At 44.1% G+C, this 16923-nt stretch overlaps 1 protein-coding gene across 22 annotated transcripts in view; it reads right to left on the bottom strand.

Annotated features, from left to right (window-relative positions):
• The window catches only part of LOC147015825 (zinc finger MYM-type protein 2-like), an 88968-nt gene that overhangs the window by 45882 nt on the left and 26163 nt on the right, over positions 1-16923 (bottom strand). For all 22 annotated transcript variants that reach the window (XR_015049866.1, XR_015049865.1, XR_015049867.1 and 19 more), the window contains 10 exons: positions 10739-10946; positions 10338-10410; positions 10161-10244; positions 9990-10029; positions 8296-8405; positions 7991-8137; positions 7605-7749; positions 7214-7386; positions 576-699; positions 283-420 (listed from right to left, as the gene is read on the bottom strand). Coding sequence is in view for 19 of the 22 variants with exons in the window: in XM_085848358.1 (XP_085704484.1) it covers positions 283-420; positions 576-699; positions 7214-7386; positions 7605-7749; positions 7991-8137; positions 8296-8405; positions 9990-10029; positions 10161-10244; positions 10338-10410; positions 10739-10946 (1242 nt within the window). In the remaining 3 variants the exon portion in view is untranslated. The remainder of the gene's footprint in view (positions 1-282; positions 421-575; positions 700-7213; positions 7387-7604; positions 7750-7990; positions 8138-8295; positions 8406-9989; positions 10030-10160; positions 10245-10337; positions 10411-10738; positions 10947-16923) is intronic.

Below are 16923 nucleotides of genomic sequence, written 5' to 3'. Positions count from 1 at the left end.
GTCCCTACCCACAATTTTCTATTACCATTAACTCTACTTAACCCAACCCTCTTAGTTGCAGGTGACTATTTCTTCTCTTCCTCTTTCATAATTTATGTTGTTGCATCAACCTCTTTCCATCTATCACCTCGCTCTTCCGTGAGCCTAGCATGAGCATCCACCAAAATACATTTTGTAAATAGCCATTTCAGGTGAATGTATGTGCATGATAATTACATTGTTTCACAAGGACTGTACCAAAAAAAAATGCAGTCGGGACACAAGGAATTGAGAAAGAGATACCATGTGAAGTTGAGTGTTCTTCGAAGCTGATGGTCAAGTTGGAGCTGCCTAAAGATGTTCCGGCATCCAATTTGTCAAAAATATCGGTTGGCTTTTCCTCTCCAGAGGAACTGGTAACAATGTTCCCCAGCAAACCACCTCAAATTTAGGGATACAAGATTGACATTATCAATAATGACTCGTATTTGTACTCAGATCAAGTAATAAGTCTTTGAATGGAGTGCTATAGCTCAGGTATGCAAGAAAAACCAACTAACATGAAAAGCTCTTCCACAAAAGTCCTCCCAATTTACCTCCAGCTTGATCAAAGCAGTACAACATAAGACAGGCGTGATTGCAGAATCTGCGAACTGCGCCACCCCAGGGTAAAAAAGCTTCCGGGGCACAAGTAACGTGGCATCTGTCACATGGGTAAGCCTTCACGTGGGCAGGGGAGATGGAAGGGAGAGGGAAGGGGAGAGGGAGAATTAATAATAACAAAAGCTTTAAATAAGGAGAAAAAGTCAGTGATTAAAGGTCATAACACTTTCATACAACTGCATTTACTATACATCAAACCATAGGAAAATACATTCGAGGATTTATATATTTTTAGAACAGTCTGCTTCACATAGCAACATAAAAAATATCTCCTAAAATGACAGACTGGATAGGTTTTGAAAATGGTGACTTTCACAACTTTCGTGACCTCCTGACCTTGACCCTGACCTCAAATCCGGGAAAAAATATGTCGTTGGGTATCACTCATCGACCTCTACCCACATACCAAATTTCATCAAGATGGGAAGTAAAAAGTTTTTTGTTTCGGGAGGTGTTTTTGACCATCTTCCAGGTTACGTGGCGGCCAAACAGGAAGGAAATTCAAAAATCTGTCCGGTTAGATACAAGATAATATTTTTTACTATCATAATCAATAAAGTTGCCGAATATCTTGTAGAATGGCAGACTAGATAGGTTTTGAAAATGGCGATTTTTAAAACTTACGTGACCTCGTGACCTCGTCCCTGACCTTGAACCCGGACAATAGTTATATCGTTGTGCAACACTCGTCGACCTCTACCCACATACTAAGTTTCCTCAAGATCGGAAAGAAAAATTGTTGACGGACGTACGGACAGACGGACGGATGTACGGACCGGCTTTATTAGGTCATCTCGGTAGAGATGACCTAACTAGGAACAGCACTCTTCGACATCGCAATGTTGACCAATATGCCTGTGTCCACATTATTACATAATAAAACATACTTGTACCAAGTTTGATATAAATCCCTTTAGCTGTTCTCAAGTATCACATTTTTAATTGGCATGACCTCTGACCTTTGACACCAAAATCTAATCAGTTCACGGTGGCATCACAGTATATACTTGTACCAAGTTTAGTCAAAATCCCATCACTGATTCACAAGTTAGCGCAGTCATAGAATTTTTACTGAAGGGGACCTCTGACCTTTAACCTCTTGACTCCATAATCTAATCTGTTTATCTTTACATCATTATACATTATTGTACCAATTTTTACTTATATGCCTTCAGACATTCTTAAGTTATCGTGGCAACGAAAACCTATCATGGACAAATGGACGGACAGACAACTCGAAAACATAATGCCTCCGGCGACTTCGGCGGTGGAGGCATAAAAACATAAAGAAAAGAAGAATGACAGCCAAACACTCAAAATAATCTTCACCCAGGCCTCTCTACCACTGGTGGTAGAATTGAGCGAGGCAACGTACACTAAACCAGTCAAGGAAATTTGATAGCTATATTCATGCAGGCACTGCAATTTTGGCTGCAATAAGCCATTCCATCACCAGAATACACTCGGTGACTTAGAACAGCTTGGACTCCAACACAGCAAAAAAACCATTTGTTCGCTTGTTTATTTATTGATGCACTGGTTGAGTATTGTACAGTACAAACAAAACCGACTCAAACAGGAAGAATGAATTACCAGACTTGCTGGTGAAGGCAAGTGTCTATCTGTGTTGGCAGACAGGTAGAACAATGAATGAAATCAACAGGATTTTGAGTGAGGTATGCTAACCTCCATGGGAAGCTGACATTTAGGGCATCAACCCTTCATCAGAACAAACGAGAGCAGTCTCGGATGGCTCACCTTTGTGGACACCTTTCAGCAAGTATGTCACAAGCTGATTTTGAACTGAGATTGCCGATTGGAAAGTTTTTAATTCAGGCAAAGCAATAAGCCCAGGGAATGAATGATTTCTATAAAAAATAAAAATCACATTGGAAATTTATCATGAAATATGTTTTCAAATATTATTCTTTCAATTTGCTCAAGTTTTGTTTATGCCCTTTAAAAGGAGCTTTCAACTGTTGGCTACTGTTAGTCTGTGACTTTTCTTTTCCTGTCTTTTCTCTTCTTATCCCACCCTCCCCAAAGTTAGACCAAATGGTTCAGCCCATGCATATAAAGCCTGTGATTGGCTGTGGGGCAGGAAGGAAACCAGGAATTGATGCAAACGAGGATAGGGTGGCCATTTTGAGGAGGGCTCATTGCTGAGTGCCTTTTTACGTGGTTTCCATCTGCAGTATCTTTATCAGAAGGTTGCGTTTAGTCGAACCCTTATTGCAGTATCTCTATCTTGCGGACGGTATTGGGGCCTGCATTTTGGCCTACTGCTGGGCTTGCTGTGGGTGGGCTACATTGAATGCTGTGCTTGCTAAAACTATTGCTACAACTTCTCCAGTTCGGATCTCTGATCTTGCCTCGATTTGGTACTGGAGGATACAGTGCTGCTCACATACACAACATCTAGGTCTCTCCTCTTCTGACAGTTTTAGGACCATTGGACTACAGGTCCTCTCTTGGGGCTGGCCGGATTCCAAAGGTGTTCCATCTGGTCGTCACAGTCTTTTACCCCCCCCCCCCAGGTCCCTGGCTGCCTACTCCTTCACCATTGTGCTGACCTAATTGGGTTCTTTCACTTTCCTCTTTATTTCCTTCTTCATTATGTATGCAATCCCTAAATAAAAGCGGGTTGATCGTATGTTGGCTTGGTGTACTGTGGGCCATCACAGGTACAGGTAGAGATCTATATTGGTACCATTTATCTATGACTAGTAAATAGAATACTGTATTATGAAATGAACTAGAATGGTACTCTGACATTGTGGCAGACAGATTATGCCTCCACCCAAATTATTACATCATTATACATACCTGTACCAAGTTTGGTTTAAATCCCTGAAGCTAGATTCAAAAGATTAAATAATTATGGCTGCCAGCCCATGCATCCAATCAGGTTTAAATTTAAAACATGCATTCCACATGACTATTAGATGATAACTGTGAAGTTTCACATCGATCAATGAAGTGGTTGAAGAAAATTTTTTTTTAGAGATTTTCATTCAATCCAATATGGCTGCCAGACCATGTGACCTATCAATTATAAGTGAACACTCTGGAATCCCCAAGGCTTGTGGAACACTTGTGTGAAGATTCCCCTTGATCTGTCTAGCCGTTCTGGAGAAGGTTTTTGAAGGTTTATTCTTCAAAAAAATCATAGCTGCCAAACCGTGTAACCTATGACATCATAGGTGGAGAACTTTTGTCCCTCATGGATAGGCAATCATACCTGTAAAGTTTCACCTCAATCAGTTTCACCATTTCAAAGATTTTTGAAGGCCTTTATGTTGGTATATATATATATATATATATATATATATATATATATATATATATATATATATATATAAAAATGGTTCTGGACCATATATATATATATATATATATAAAAAAAAAAAATGGCTGAGCCTGGTGTTCGCGCAGTGGTTAGGGCAGCGGCTTGGGATCCAAAAGGTCCTGAGTTCAAGCCCTGTTGGACCACTGAATTAATACACCAGGGGGTTGACTCAGCCTGTCATCCTTCTGAGGTCAGTGAAATGAGTACCAGTATACTGGGCCGGTGTATACCCCGGTTAAAATAGGTGTACCATATCCCTGTGTCGTAAGAGGCAACCAGGGTTGTGTCAGGAAGGGCATCCGGCGTAAAACATGTGCCAAATCACTATGCGGATGATACGGATGATTCGCTGTGGCGACCCCGAAAGGGAGCAGCCGAAAGAAGAAGAAGATATATAAAAAATGGCTGCTGCACCACATGACCGATGACATCAATTTTTTTTCCTCCCATTCAATTTAGCGCAAGATGATCCTCAAATTTTTTCATACTGATCGGATAAAGTGTTTGACATATGCAATCATGACATCATAATGAAGCCACCAATGACATAATCCAAAAAAATAATTTTAATCACTTATTTCCCATGGGGAGTACTTTACATGTACCAAGTTTAAATTTTTCCCATGGAGCGGTTTCGAAGATAGAGATCCAATTTTTTAAACTATTTTTTTCAACATGGCTGCCACACCACGTGACCTATGACATCATCATTATCATTAAAACATTGTACACGAGTCATCGCACCTATGGTGAAAATGTTGTCAATCGGATAAGTGGTTGCAGAGAAAACAGAGACCATTAGCACGGACAGACATACATACAAGAGAACGATGCCTCTGGCAACTTTGTCAGTGGAATCATAAAAACAGCTTAAAGCATAATACTGTTATGGCTGTGGAAATTCGCAATACACCATAAAGGGTCCTCAGGTGAGATATATCGGTAAGTCCATGTGGAGTTAGCCCAAACCCGTTGTATAGAGGGAATATATGTGATCCATTCGGGCTGCGATTCTTCAGCGAGTCGTTTTTCTTTTGCTGTCGTTATTTTGGTGCAAGAACAACAACGAACATCGCCACAACCAACATCTCAACTATCACGCCATTCACTACACGACGCCAACAATCATGCCATTCACACCACGACGCCACCTTCCACAGCTACGCTACCACATCTTCGCCACTCGCCATTCAACGAGCACCGTGCGGTCACGATCTCCGCGGGACGGATGAAAGGAGCGGAGTGGCAGCAGCAACAACTAGGGTGCGAAGGGGCATCTCCCGCCCAAAACTCCCACTTAAATATCTCCCGCCGGATTTCCCCTCCTGCTTTTCCCACGCTTTGGCATGGGGGAGGTGCGATTTGAGCCAGAGGTCAAAGGTGAAAAAAGGTGGGGGCCTGGTTTTGGGGGAATAATTCCCTGGCCCCGAGCCAAAACTGACTTTCCTCATCCCCCGCACGACGCGGGGAGGGGGGGACTGGAGAGGAACGCCCCCCTTTGAGGAATTTTCTGGAAGCGTCTCGAAGGAAGGAGGAGCCAAGAACGGGGCGGGGCGTGGGGAGGAGCGAAGGGCGGAGCCCCACCCTACAAAAGGCGTGGGCGTGGAGAGTCCCTGGTCGTCGGTTCCCTTGTCCCTGTTCCCTTGTCCCTGAATGAGAATTGTCGAGCGTTGTTGGGGAGTCCTTGCTCTTGGTTTCGTTCATTCGGAGGAAGAGGTTGAGGTTCTGTCGTTCATTCGGGTCTGGTCGTGGTCGGGAAGGTCATCAAATTGGCGCAGGTCGTCGAATTGCCACGGGTCGTCGAACCTGGTCCCTGGTGATTGTTCCTGTCGGGCGGACAACACATGCAGGCGCGAGGCACGAGCCCAGTGGACCACGCCGGAGGGACTCGGAGTTACGGTCGCCAAGGACTCGACACGCTCAGGGAAGTCGCGACTTCCATTTCTTTTGGGTTCTGTGTAAACGTGTGTGTGTGTGTGGCACCAGTCTGGTGAAGTAGAACTGTTTTAAGTGTTGCCGTGTGAATTGCATTATTCGGTTGTAGATCTGCGTGTGTCTCTTCCTTGCTTTTAGTGTGTTTCCTTGCTTGACTGTGATATACGTGCCTTCCGTGCTGCTGTATGGCGCGGAATAAATGTGCTTGTCCGATTGTTCCCCATTTTGCTTCGTCTTTTCCTTTTATTGAATCTCCATCCTGCATCACGTAAGGGATTGATAGTGGGTTTAAAACGCCCGGTAAATAATCTGAACCGTCAAGGTCGACAATAACTCCATTCGGTTATCCCTGTAGTACGGAATGAGCCGCTTAAGCGGTTCGTGTCCGGAGTCGACCTGTGGCGTGGTACAACTCCTCGGTACGCTATCCGCGCAGGTACTTAGGTAAATCGACCATTCGGCGATCGGACCCTATTTCACGCGGGTAGAATGTGGACTGAGTTGTGGTGAGGTCAAACCCCCACCCGTGACTAGCTCCCGCGTTGTTCCGAGAGGGTCACGACTGAATTGCACGTTCGGTGGGCGAAGCGGCCGCTATTGGTTAAAAGCGGTCGTTCGCACGCCGGCGGGGTGCGAATTCACAACAATACGAATCAAACAAAAGAAAACAAAAACATAGGGGGAGGGGGGAAGATAAGGGTAAAGGGTTTTTTGTATACTTGTGCATGATTGAGGCTCGAGGAACAGCGAGAGCAGAATGGGAAGGGCACGAAATAGAAAAGGGGAAACACCAACAATAGAATAGAAGTGAGAGATCCAGGGGATGGGGAAAAGGAAACATGGGGGTGAACAAGCTGTACACAAGCTGAATGAAACTCAGCAAGAAGAGGAAGGGGAAAGGGGGAATAAAACAGAAAAAGGTTTATCACTTATTAAGTACAGTACAGATAACATCTGCAGAAGTTGGAAGGTCAAGGAGACCTTCGAGGAAAAGTTATGGATGGAGGACAGTAAAGTGAGGGAAAGGAGGGGGAATGAGAGAGAATAAAAAGGAAGAAGATTGGTTCAGATAAAAGTAAAGGGAAGAGTGAAGAGGATTTGTATAGGATATATAGGAAGGGTGGTCAAAAATTCTTCCATTTTGGGGTACATCTTTGGGCCACAAAAATATGGCCATTCAATTATTATGCACATTTCCCACAACAACTTCAGAGTAACATTATAACCAAGTGGTATTCCTCCACAAACTTTGGCGATTTCACATACGAAACAGCAAGTACAAATTACCTTGATATAACATAAAGTATAGGATTTCTGACAAATGTTGGAGCAGAAGCAAAGCCGGGAGACAGAAGAAGATTGTGCAGAGGAACGAGAACAGAGCTGAAGGCAGTGAGTGCACGTGCCAGCTCCTTTTCCCAGCTTCCTAGAAAACGCAGCTTGATGGAGCCAGCGACAAGCTAGCAAAACAAATAAAAATAAAAGGGAGAGTGTGAAAAAGTACAAGACGTAAGAATACACAAGTGCATATGCAAAATTTCCCTATTTCACCATTTCTCTCCCGCACATTTCTTCAAATCTAAACTAACTGCCCACCTCTCCTCCCTCTCCATTTTCTCCAAGTGAGCACAGCTTTCCCATCTACCCCAGCCTCCCCCAACTGCCACAGCTCTCTCACTGTCACTGCAGAAAGTACAGCTGAGTCCAGGAAAATGCGCTCTGCAAGCCACTGGCTTGCTCCGCCTGCACTGGTCACACACCGCTGTGACGTTCCTCGCCCAAATTCGCACACACGCCCGACCACAAAACTGGAGGACGGTACCCTGTGGAAAAGCAGAGAGAAAAGAAAGAGAGAGAGAGAAAAAAAACAAAATTAAAATGTGAAGATAGAGCAAATGTAAATTTATAGGAACAGAGTACATAGTACAATAAAGCAGATCATGAACTAAACAGGAATACAAAATAAACAAGATTGGAGAAAACAATGAACAACATTATTATTTTCATCTTAATTCAACAGGGAATATGTACTATTATTTGATCAAGGACATTTGCACAGCTCACCTTCCACTCAAGTAGATCTGGAATATGTGAGAATGATTCTCTACATTGAACACATTTCAGTACTACAGGAGCAGATGGTGGTGCTGGGGGAGAAATTTCTGACAAAGGTGGAAGAGGAACAGGAAGCACCCCTTGGGAAAGTAGGAGCTAGGTGGAAGGAAGAACAGAAAAAGAAAATTCAGTGCATCATTGCATTTACCCTTGTCCAAAGAAACTAAGATGCACAGCTAGAACTATATCTTCTAAGGCCTTTGATAATTAATTGCAGCATCCATCACTACCACAGTTACAACCAAGCAACTCACTTGAAAGGCAGACAGACAGTCCGTGCTGCAAACAGCATAGCGAGTTCCATTCGACATGTTGAGGAAATATTGTGGAGATGCACTTCCCATGCAATAATGGCAAACGGAACCTTGAAACAAAAATTATTTCTTTTTAGTAATCAACAAAGCAATATTTATTTATTTTCCCTGTTACATTTTGTCAAAGCCATGCCACCCCAGGAGACTATTTGCAAGTTGGTTTGTCAGCTTGTCCTGCAGTCATGAGGTCAAAATTTGCTCAGGATTTTTTTGTCCTCCCCTCAGTCGGAAAGTTAATTGAAAATATGAATAATGGAAAGAGTAACGAATGCTCAGGCCTGCCTTGGTGCCACATTTCCACTATCTCTGGCACTGCAAAGAGCAGGGTGAAAGGGCACCCGATACATCCCCTCAAAGAGCAGGGGCCCAATGGGTTACCCGGAGACAAACTGGCTGAAATGATGAAGCTGACATCATGCTCGACACTTGGCTGCATAGTGGTTCGATGAACCTGTGCAGCAGCAGTTATGGTCGAGCAGACATAACCAGGTGGTTTTTAAAAATACGTCGCGAGAATTGAAATCAAAAGGAATTAATAATTGGGTGTCTCGGTGCTGGAAATATAAACAGGATTATAAAAAAATTGAAAGACCATTAAAACAAAACAAAAAAAAAATGGAGGTTTGTCAGAATTATTTTCAAACTATTTCGTTATGCAGCTTATTGACGCCTGTCCCAATTTCTCCGAGGTGCCAAAATTATCCCAGCTGCCCAAAAAGACTATTACATTTTTATGTGATGGTTTGCCAGGCAGCCAATTTTTTCTCCTCTGATGTGTGTTGCCATTGTCTGTTATCTCACAACTTTCACAACCAGGTGATAACTGCTCATTATCTCACAATTGGTCACTTATAAAACCGTTGCACCAAGTTTGTTGGGGCATGTGTTAGTTGCATCAGAGACTACTGCACAGTAAGACCTCGCTTAGTGTTACCAATTAGAATGCAAATACGTTATCATGCTCTTTGTTCTGGAGAAATGTTTTGTTTTGTTTTTTGGCAAAAATATATGCATGTATGCACATGTTCTGAGCCAATCAGGTAGAAATGGCTCATGCGTTAGACTTGGCTACTTCGACCATTAAAATAATTCTCAACAAAACAGACAAGATAAAAGCTTCTGCACAGTTCACCACTTCATTAACGAAAACAAAGTTAACTCTTTCATGGAGCAGTTTCTCGGTGAAGATGGAGAGCCGGTTAAGCTTGGTTCAACAGTTTTAAGCGCCACAATAACTTACACAGCATCTGCATCAATGGTGATGCTGCGCTCACTGACGACCAATCAGCTCTTGAATTCCCCAAGCTGCTGTTTAACATCTGTACAATTATTATCGAAACCTCAATGAAGCCCTCGTATACCGATCATGCATAAGAAATAACGCTGTCGAGTACGCATCTCCACATAAACAACGGTATGATGACCCCTTCAAGTGCATTTTCGATTCACGCTCTCTTTTCCAGGAACACATCCTGAGCGCTAAGCAATGTATTACTGCACTGTATTTCCTTACATTTATCTTTTATATCAAACTTTCAGAGTTCATACCTTTCTGTTTATGAAAATAAAAATGTGATAAAATGGGCCACTGATGCAGCTTAATAAAGAAGCAAACACTGACAGCTCAGACTCACGTGTCGCCTTGTTCTCTCTCTGATTTTCTGTTGCAGGGGTCTAGAAGAGGGTGAACCAGAGACAATAAAAAAGTTATTTCACTTGCCCTCTGAACACCTTTTCCCACCACCTTCCCAACAAACAACTCGCACAACAGCCATTCAAACAATGGAGAGGTAGTTGTCCCTCACCTGATGTTGAGAGCCAAATCTTGTCAGACACTTGTCACTGCAAAGTTGAAAAGTTTCATTCTGATATGTCACTTCATGTCTGGCCTGTAACAAACCAAATGTGACCCTCTTAAGCCGAGGAAGTTAAACTCTATCACCCAAGCAATCAGGTACTTTGTGATATGTCTGTTCCCTCACCGGTGTATTTTTGCCACAGACAGAGCAGGGGATGGAGGTAGAAACTGCCTCTTCAACCGTAGATTGGTGAGGGCTTAAGGTTAAAAAAAACAAAGAAGGTTAAAATAAAAAGATTCAATTGGTTTTTAAAGAGTACTCAAGAGATCACTCCAATGTTGAAAACACTTAACCCTGAATAAAAAGATAAGCCACAACAAACTAAATGCCATTCAATTCGTTTTACAATTCAGAGTAAGGGAGAAATATTTACCTATCAGAAACCAATTCAAAAACCACAATGAACTGCCCTCAAATTGTGCCATCAAAAGTTATTCCAAGGAGAGACATTGAGATGTAAAACTTGCAATCACGTGAGATCAAAAAAAAAAAAATACAAAGCGTGACTAATTATAGAGACGTACTTATGCAGATGTGAAGCTGAGGAAGGTGGAACTACAGGATGTTGAGGAGGCAAAGGCGATGGAAGTTGATTTGCTGGTAGTTTAGAGCTAGCAATGTGAGATGCGAGGCAACTTGAAGAACAATAAATCTCTTGCTTTCCACGACGTCGATGAGCTACGTGCCCTGGTTTGAGTTTCTGATGGCACTCAGTGCAAAATAAACCTTCCGCTGGGAAAATAAATAAACACAAACTTCAGTGATCACGAGTACAGCTAACCTTTAATTGGCATTATTTTTCAAATGCAGTCCACAACTCATCCACATCGTATATATCAACATTCAATTTTTACCTTTATTTTAGGAAGGACTCCAGAGGTATTCCCTGTCTTGTCATCACACAGTACACGAGCACATTTGGGAAAATGTTGTATCATTTTTCCATCGTCTACACTTTGGGCAGGGTCAACTCAGATCATCTTTATCTACAATTAATAATAATTATCCGCATACCCAGCTAAGGAGTGTAGCGACACCTATCCTCCCCCTCTTTGGGGGTTGACCCTTTTGCACTTCGTTCCCTTGGGACAAGAGGAACACAGGGTTAGGGCAGGAATTTTGGAAACTTTTTAGCCATGGTGCCGGCGATAGCGCGCCTGCTCTTTGCGAAGGACACCGTGGGATTTATAACATCCACCAATAAACACTGGCAGACGGGACGTGAGTTTAACATCCATCCGAGAGATGGCACACACACTGATGAATCACTCTGCCTGTGAAACACCGGGATAACAGTTTACACCTGGGTCGGGATTCAAACCCAGGCTAAACAGCTTTGAAGTGAGTGTAAAACTCAGACACAGAAATGCCAAAGTTTTTCCCATTATAAATTTATTGGGTCAGGTAAAAATACCACGTCAGATAACTACCAGGTCAGGTGAGGACAACACACTAAATTTTGGCCATTGGCCAAGTCATGATGATGTCACCTGTATGCAGATTATTCCTTACTATTTTACTGCATGTTTAAAGGAATAAAAACACAATTCTCATTTACTTTAAAATAGCAATCTTTCTCAACAAGGTATTTTCAAATGTCTGTTGAGAAACAGTACAAGGAATGTCAGGTTTTCTTCATATGTCTGTAAAAAGAGTGACATTATATTTTGTAAAGAAGAGACTTCCACATTTGGTGATATTCCATGAAGGGCCACACTGCACAGCTCAGGAAGTAGAAGTGGATAAAAGGGGGAGGTTGTGTTCGACAAGAACATTTGGGAGGGAGGGGGTGTCAAGGAGTAAAGAAAGGTTGGGTGCAGCAAACAATTTGATCAACAACTACAGATGACTCCCCAAATAAGCTTTGCTCATTTTAGCAATAGCAAATTGGTCAGTTATAGCAAAGCAAATTTATAGTAAATTGGTCAGTTCCTTCCTCCTATTCATATGGTACTTGTGAATTTCAAAGTTTTAAATTTTCAAGTCTAAATAGTTGATCCAGAGGGATACTCAACTTTGGCAAGGCGAATGTTGATATACATTGGCAGACAGTTTCAACAAGTGGAGGTTGGTGAAGGTATGCCAACTCCCGTCAAAAGCAAAGTAAAGCTGACGTTTTGGATGCTGGCCCTTTATCGGAGCAAGAGAGGGCTGTGAGGGAGGAGACTGGGTTTCTCATTCTGCAGCTTTGCCTAGCTTTGTGAGTGTGAGGGCATTGCCAATTTCATCTATAGAAAAAGGCAAAGACAGAAGGGATGAGGTAAGTAATGGAGAGATCCTTGCCTAAGTACTCATTTCTTTATGCCTTGGAATTCAATAGTTAGGTTGTTGGCTGGGACTTCCAGCTTTCAGTGTTCAGGCCCTGTCACACCTTGACGATTTAGCCAGCGTATGCCTGACGTATGAAAAATTTGGCTAAAACGCTGACACACGTCGAATACGTTATGGGTAAGTTTGTATACGCAAAGAGCACGCTGGCATACGTCGTAGTACGCTGGCATACGTCGCAGTACGCAGAGCTGTTAAACTAGTTTTCCATGCTTGAAATTTTTCGACGTATGCCAGCGTATGACTCACACATTCTGCATCACGCTGGCCATAAGTTGTAGGCACGTTACGCGATCGTTGACACACTTTACTTGTAAGTTACTCATAAGTCGAAACACGTCAGGGTAATGGTTAGCGTCAGTGTTCCAGACTCCCTGTTATTTTTTTGTTGTTGTTTGTTTGTTTGTTTGTTATTTTTTTTTTTTTTTTTTTTTGTATACCTTGGTCGAGGCTCGTATGAGAGCAAACACATAACTCACAGCAAGGAGGCATGAGACAAGAGGGGCGGGAGTGGAAGGGACAAAACAGTGGGGAACAGACACATTAGGTGAACTGTGGAAGGGAGAGGGATGGGGATGGGACGGGGAACATGGCGAAGAGAAGATGGACATTACAGGGACTTTCAGGAAGGAAAGCAGGAGAAATGAAGGAAGTGGCTGGGTGGATTATCGGGGGTAGAAAAGATCGAGGATTTGGATGGGGGAAGATAAGAGGTGGTGGTGAACAGCTGTATTGAAAGCCTGGAGGGAAGAATGGGAAAGAATAGAGTGAGGAAGTTTATTCCAAAGGCGGGAAAAAAGAGGAATGAAAGAGTGAAGATGAGCAGTGATTCGTGATTTTGGTAGTTTTACCAGAAGGGGGTTGTTGGCGGACCTTGAGCGCCCTGTGGAAATGTGGTGGGGACAAATCGCAGAGAGAGCAGGGGGGGCAAGGCTGGAGAGGAGTCGGTAGAAGACAGAAAGACCACCGACCAACCTGCGGTGATTGAGTGAGAGGCCCAAAGACTTAGCTTCATTGCGGGAGATGCCGATGATCTTAAATGCCCTGGTTTCGACAGCGTTAAGCCGAGAAAGGTGGGAGGCAGGAGCACCAGCCCAGAGGGGAGAGCAGTACTCCATCAGGCTACGGACAAAAGCTTTGTAAGTGGTCAGGAGCTCAAGAGGACCGAGGAAGGACTTGGCACGACGGAGGATTCCCAGTCGGCGACTGGCTTTTGAGGCGAGGTTGGAAATGTGACTTTCCCAGGAAAGGTCATGGCAGATAGTGAGACCTAGAAGCTTGAAAGAAAAGACTTCTTCCAGAGGATTGTTGAGAAAGTGGATGGGGGGGTTTTGTAAACGGTCCTTTCGAAGAGACATAGTGAGAGTGTGAGATTTGTCTGGATTGAAAGACATGTTCCACATGTTGGACCAGTTTGTGATTTTATCCAGATCTGCAGTGAGCGAAGAAGCTGCTGCTTGCCGGTCTGAGGGATGACAGATGGTACGGCAGAGGGTGGAGTCGTCGGCAAAGAGAAATAGAGGATTTTCCAGAGAGTCCGAGAGATCATTGATAAAAACCAGAAAAAGAACAGGGCCCAGAACGCTACCTTGAGGAACTCCAGCCTGCACAGGAAGAGGGGATGAAAGAACTCCATTTAGGGCCACACGTTGACTGCGACAGGAGAGGAAGTCTGCGAGCCATGAGTGGAGATGGCCTTGAATACCATGGAAAGAGAGTTTGGTGAGTAGGGCAGGGTGCCAGACTGTGTCAAAAGCACGTGATATGTCCAGGGATACGGCTCGGATTTCCTGTCTGGCATTGAGGACCTCCATCCATTGATGGGAGAGCAGAAGCAGCATATCCAGGGTAGAGTGACCTGGTCTGAAACCAAATTGATGATTGGAAATCAAGCCATTGGAGAAGAGGAAGGATTTCATGTCTGAAGCGATGATGGATTCCATCACCTTGCTGATGATTGGAAGAAGGCTGATTGGTCTGCAGTTATAGGGATCTGTTTTTGCACCTTTTTTATGCAGGGCAGTGATGTTAGCAGATTTCCAAGCAGATGGCAGATGACCTTGGGCAAATGAGAGGGTGAATAGAACAGAGAGAGGGTGAGCAAGAGCAGAAGAGCAGGCTTTGAGGACACGTGGGCTGATGCCGTCTGGACCGGTTGCAGAATCTGACTAGAGGTTTGAAAGCAAGCTCTCCACCTTGTCAGGAGAAAAGGATACAGAGTCCAGGGACAGTTGGGTGCGACTGGGTAAAGTGGGTAGAGATAGTGATGGGTTTAGGACACAAGATTTAGCTGCAAACACCGAGTTTAGACATTCAGCTTTATCAAGTGTGGAATCAGCAGTGCGGCCATTTGAGGTAAGGGAGGGGATGGAGGGGGAACATACACCAGAAACAGATTTGATTAAACGCCACCAGGATTTTGAGGAGGGAGAGAGGTTTGAGAGTTCAGACTTGAGATGAGAAAGATGTTGTTTTCTGGCTCTCCTGAAGGTAGATACACACTTGTTCCGAGCTTTGTGGAAAGAACTGAGATTGCCCTCAGTTGGGTTTGCTTTCCATGAGGCAAAGGCAAGTTGTTTCAGGACAACTGCCTCACCACAAGCTTCAGTAAACCAAGGGCGGGAGGAAGGGTAAGACAACTGAACACGAGAGGGGATAAATCTGTGCATGAGGGAGAACAAGTTTCTTTGAAAGAATTCCCAGGATGAGTTGATGTTTGAGAAAGTAGTAATAGGAGACCAGTCTGTAAGTTTGATGGCTGCTCGGAGACCCTGCCAGTCGGCTTGAGTGAAATGCCAGACTCGACGGCGGTGAGGTGGTTCTCTGATAACAACCAGAGAGATGTCCACTTTGACAAGGACGTGGTCAGAAGAACCAATTGGAGCGAAGGAAGAGCAGCAGATATTGTCAGGGAAATTTGTCAAAACCAGATCCAGAAGAGATGGAGTACCATTGGTTGAGATCCGGGTCGGGAAGTTGACCGATTCAGTCAGTCCCAATGAGTCGCAGAAAGCTTTTGCTGAGGTGCCATGGCAGGTGAGAGAGGTACCCACACCTAGCCAACTGGCGTGATGACAATTGAAGTCACCACATAAGAGGAAGAGAGAGTTTGGATGAGAAGATAGAAGATGGTCCATGTTTTCGGATAGTGAGGTGTAGATGGAGTCATCACTGTTCGGTGGACGGTACAGTACACATATAAACATGAGGTGGAAGTGGAGGGGAAGCCGAAGCCAGAGGTATTCCTGGGGGTGTGGGGGGGTGAGAGCAGTGCATGGAGAGTGAGGAATAGAGTCTTTGATGAAGAGAGCAACACCTCCACCAGGACGAGGCTCAGGTCTGTCATACCGTAAGAGGGAGTAGCCAGGGAGAGATACTTGGGAGTCAGACACGTCATGGGAGAGGAAAGTTTCTGTTAGGCAGATAATGTCTGGTTTGTCAGTGGCAACCTGTATGGAAAGATCTGAAAGGTTTGAGCGAAGGCCCCGGATATTTGAGGTCCACACTTTTAATGAAGAGGAAGGGGAGGAGGCTTTGGGTGCAGGAGGTGGAGGGGAGGGGAGGGTAGGACAAGGGACGAGGGGGCAGGTAAGGAGGGTTGCTGAAGGAGTGTGGGGTATTGCAGAACAGCGAGGGGAGGGGGCCGAATGAGGAGGAGAAAAGGCTCTGTGGTGCTGGGGGAGAGGGGGGACAAGAGACAAAGAAGAAGGCAGTTGAGGATTTGAGGAGGTGGAGTGAAGAGATGGAGGTGAGAGGGCAGTGGAGGGAGGCAGGTTGGTGGATGAGAGGGGGGCAACTTTGAGAAGGAAGAGTGAGGGGGATGAAAGGTGGGAGAAAGGTGAGGGGGGAGTTTTTGAGAGAGGTGAGAGGGAGGCTTGGAGGGAGAAGAGTGGGATGGTTGCTTTGAGAGTGAGAGTGAGGGGTGAGGGGGGTGAGTTGGCACTGAAGTTGGAAAAAAAGAATGTTTGATGGAAAGCGAGCATCCATGGCAAACTGTGGTTTTTAAAAGTTTTAGGTCAAAGATACGATTTAACACAATTCTTGATGGATGCAATGAAGGCGAATTCAGAGCATGGAGAGAAGAAGCGCTGTAATAGTTGGATTTTTTAGGCAAGGAATGAAGGAAAGGTCGAAGGAAAGGTTGTTTTTTTCTTCAGTATGACAGTGATGTTGACACTTCGATTTCTCGTGCGGTTATAATATAACATAATTAATAGGCTGCCGCTCAACGATTTAAATCATAACCGCACTAGTGGAAATAAGAATAAAATAAAACAAACAAAAAAAATAAGTTGGGGCGAAATTTGGATTTTTGCAAACTAAGGGGGTGGGTATGGACAGAGATAGGCAAAGGCGATGGGTTGGGAGGGAGACAGTGGGG

The sequence above is a fragment of the Eptatretus burgeri genome, chromosome 12, assembly GCF_056783735.1.
Source record: "Eptatretus burgeri isolate ZD-2024b chromosome 12, Ebu_testis_v1, whole genome shotgun sequence".
Classification (NCBI taxonomy): domain Eukaryota; kingdom Metazoa; phylum Chordata; class Myxini; order Myxiniformes; family Myxinidae; genus Eptatretus; species Eptatretus burgeri.
The sequence above is the reverse complement of the archived record's forward strand: the minus strand, read 5'-3'. Positions and strand labels throughout refer to the sequence as shown.